This window comes from Palaemon carinicauda, chromosome 14, assembly GCF_036898095.1.
Source record: "Palaemon carinicauda isolate YSFRI2023 chromosome 14, ASM3689809v2, whole genome shotgun sequence".
In the NCBI taxonomy this organism is placed as follows: domain Eukaryota; kingdom Metazoa; phylum Arthropoda; class Malacostraca; order Decapoda; family Palaemonidae; genus Palaemon; species Palaemon carinicauda.
Window position 1 is genome coordinate 36,508,361 of NC_090738.1, and position 2,500 is coordinate 36,510,860.

Consider the following 2,500-nt stretch of genomic DNA (forward strand, 5'->3'; position numbering starts at 1 on the left):
TTTCAAGACCTATCATGAATTAAAACTATAAAGATAGAATGCAAATTAATTAATAATTTAGCATTCAATTTTAGAAAAATACATATGAAGGAAATATAAGATACCTTTTGCTTTGTGTAGGAAGATTCATTTAATGTTGACCACATTTAAAAAAAAAAAAAAGGTTAAAGAAAGGATTCTCAATCGGAAATTCCCCGTAAAGCTACAGGTCTCAGCCATATTTCAGTAAAATCCAGGCGACCGTAATTTTTACCCTATTTTGTTATTATCTTTTACTGTTTGGTGAGAGTAATATCAATTCTTTACGTCAGAAATTGTAAATGTCTGGCCACATTTGTTCAATGATTTTTACTGTTTTTTACGGCAAATGTTTAAGAGCACCTCGCATGTAGGAATGATGGTTGAATGATTATATGCACGTTTGTACACATACACGTGTTTGTGAAGATACAATATTACTCTGTCAGTTACTATATTCCAAAACTTATATTGTCTTGTCAAAAACATTCTTTTTTTCTTTTCGAATCACGAGATATAATCCCCGACTTGATGGGATGTTGACATTTTTGTTAGAATGGGAAATGAAAACAAATCAGATTTCGTTCATCCGCCTTGTAAAGTTAATAGCCTTATGTTCGTTTCATATTGAAAATGATGATAACGTTTAACAATATATATACAGTATATATATATATATATATATATATATATATATATATATATATATATATATATATATATATATATATATATATATTGTATATATATATTGGTATATATATAGTGTATATATGTGTATATATATATTGTATATATATACAGTGTATATATATTATATATGTATATATATTATATAATATGTATATAGGTATATATATTATATATATATATATATATATATATATATATATATATATATATATATATATATTATGAATATGTATATGTATGTGTATGTATGTATATATATGTATATATATATGTGTGAGTATATAGGCAGACAAGTTCAAGATTAATGTATCTAAATATTTATATCTGTTCATCTCAATGAATAGCATCATAGACAATGCAATATGCCATAGTATCGTGTAAAAATGGAGGAAAAAATTTGATAGATGGATAGATAGATAGATAGATTCACACCAGATTCATTATGAACAATTATTAACCAATTCACACCTAGAGCAGTATGAACTATTATCAATCTCTTCCGCCATACCAGGAACCCACCTTCATGAATATGCACCCGCACAGTCGCAGGATGAGATCCTGAAGGAACGCAGGAGTACATGCCAGAGTCCTCCGTCCGGACGTTCCTCACCGTCAAGCGGCTTGTTGTTTCTCCTCTTTCGTGGTCCATCTGGAAGACATTGGGGAGAGAAAGAGAGGAGGAATCAAACTCTAGATATGAAGGTGAGACTTTTTATATTCTGTTGAGTTTAGTGGTTTGTACTTTTATCTAGTAATATAAAGCTGAAATGTCCTTTTAGTTTATGTATTTGCTAATTTAACATCTGAAATGTAGGAGAAATCCATCGAGGCGATGGTGAGACTTTTTCTATTCTGTTTAGTTTAGTTGTCAGTAGCATTGTATATCAATATATGGCTGAAATGCCCTTTTAGTTTATGTATTTGTTAATTTGATATAGTATGAAATAGAGGAGAAATCATGCTATAGAGATGAAGGTAAGATTTTTCTATTCTGTTGAGTTTCCTACCAATATTTTAGTAATATCCGAAATGCCCTATTGGATTATGACTGCTAATTTAACATATGAAATGTAGGATAAATCAGGCTGTAGATATGAAGGCGAGACTTTCTATAATCAGTTTATCACTGACAATCTTACGTAATGTCTGAAATATCCTTAATTTGTGTAATTGTTAATTCAACAATACTAAGTCGAAATGTCAACTGTTAGGATTAAAATAAATTGTGAATGTGATAAGTTAATGGTACATTTCAATATGAAAAGTTTTTTGCTTATCTTATTTTGATCTTTTCAAAGTCCATTCGAATTCCCAGTCTGAACACGCCCCACCCCCCCACCCCCGCCCCCCTCCTCTTCCCCTTTCCCGAGCGTCTTTTACGCTTTCGGTCATTATTGATTCTAGACCGAGATGGACTGCAACCTGAGAAGATATGGGGAAATATGGAGAGAGAAACGAGGGGATCTGAAATGAGAGAGAGAGAGAGAGAGAGAGAGAGAGAGAGAGAGAGAGAGAGAGAGAGAGAGAGAGAGAGAGAGAAGGGGATCTGAAATTAGAGAGAGAGAAACGAGGGGATCTGAAATGAGAGAGAGAGAGAGAGAGAGAGAGAGAGAGAGAGAGAGAGAGAGAGAGAGAGAGAGAGAAGGGGATCTGAAATTAGAGAGAGAGAAACGAGGGGATCTGAAATGAGAGAGAGAGAGAGAGAGAGAGAGAGAGAGAGAGAGAGAGAGGAGAGAGAGAGAGAGAGAGAGAGAGAGAGAGAGAGAAGGGGATCTGAAATTAGAGAGAG

The 2,500-nt window shown here is 32.9% G+C and overlaps 1 protein-coding gene across 1 annotated transcript in view; it reads right to left on the minus strand.

The window, feature by feature from the left end:
• LOC137653165 (zwei Ig domain protein zig-8-like) overlaps positions 1-2,500 on the minus strand; it is a 66,967-nt gene that overhangs the window by 1,320 nt on the left and 63,147 nt on the right. Inside the window, 1 exon segment of the mRNA XM_068386540.1 lies at positions 1,231-1,360. Within this exon segment, the coding sequence (XP_068242641.1) occupies positions 1,231-1,360 (130 nt within the window).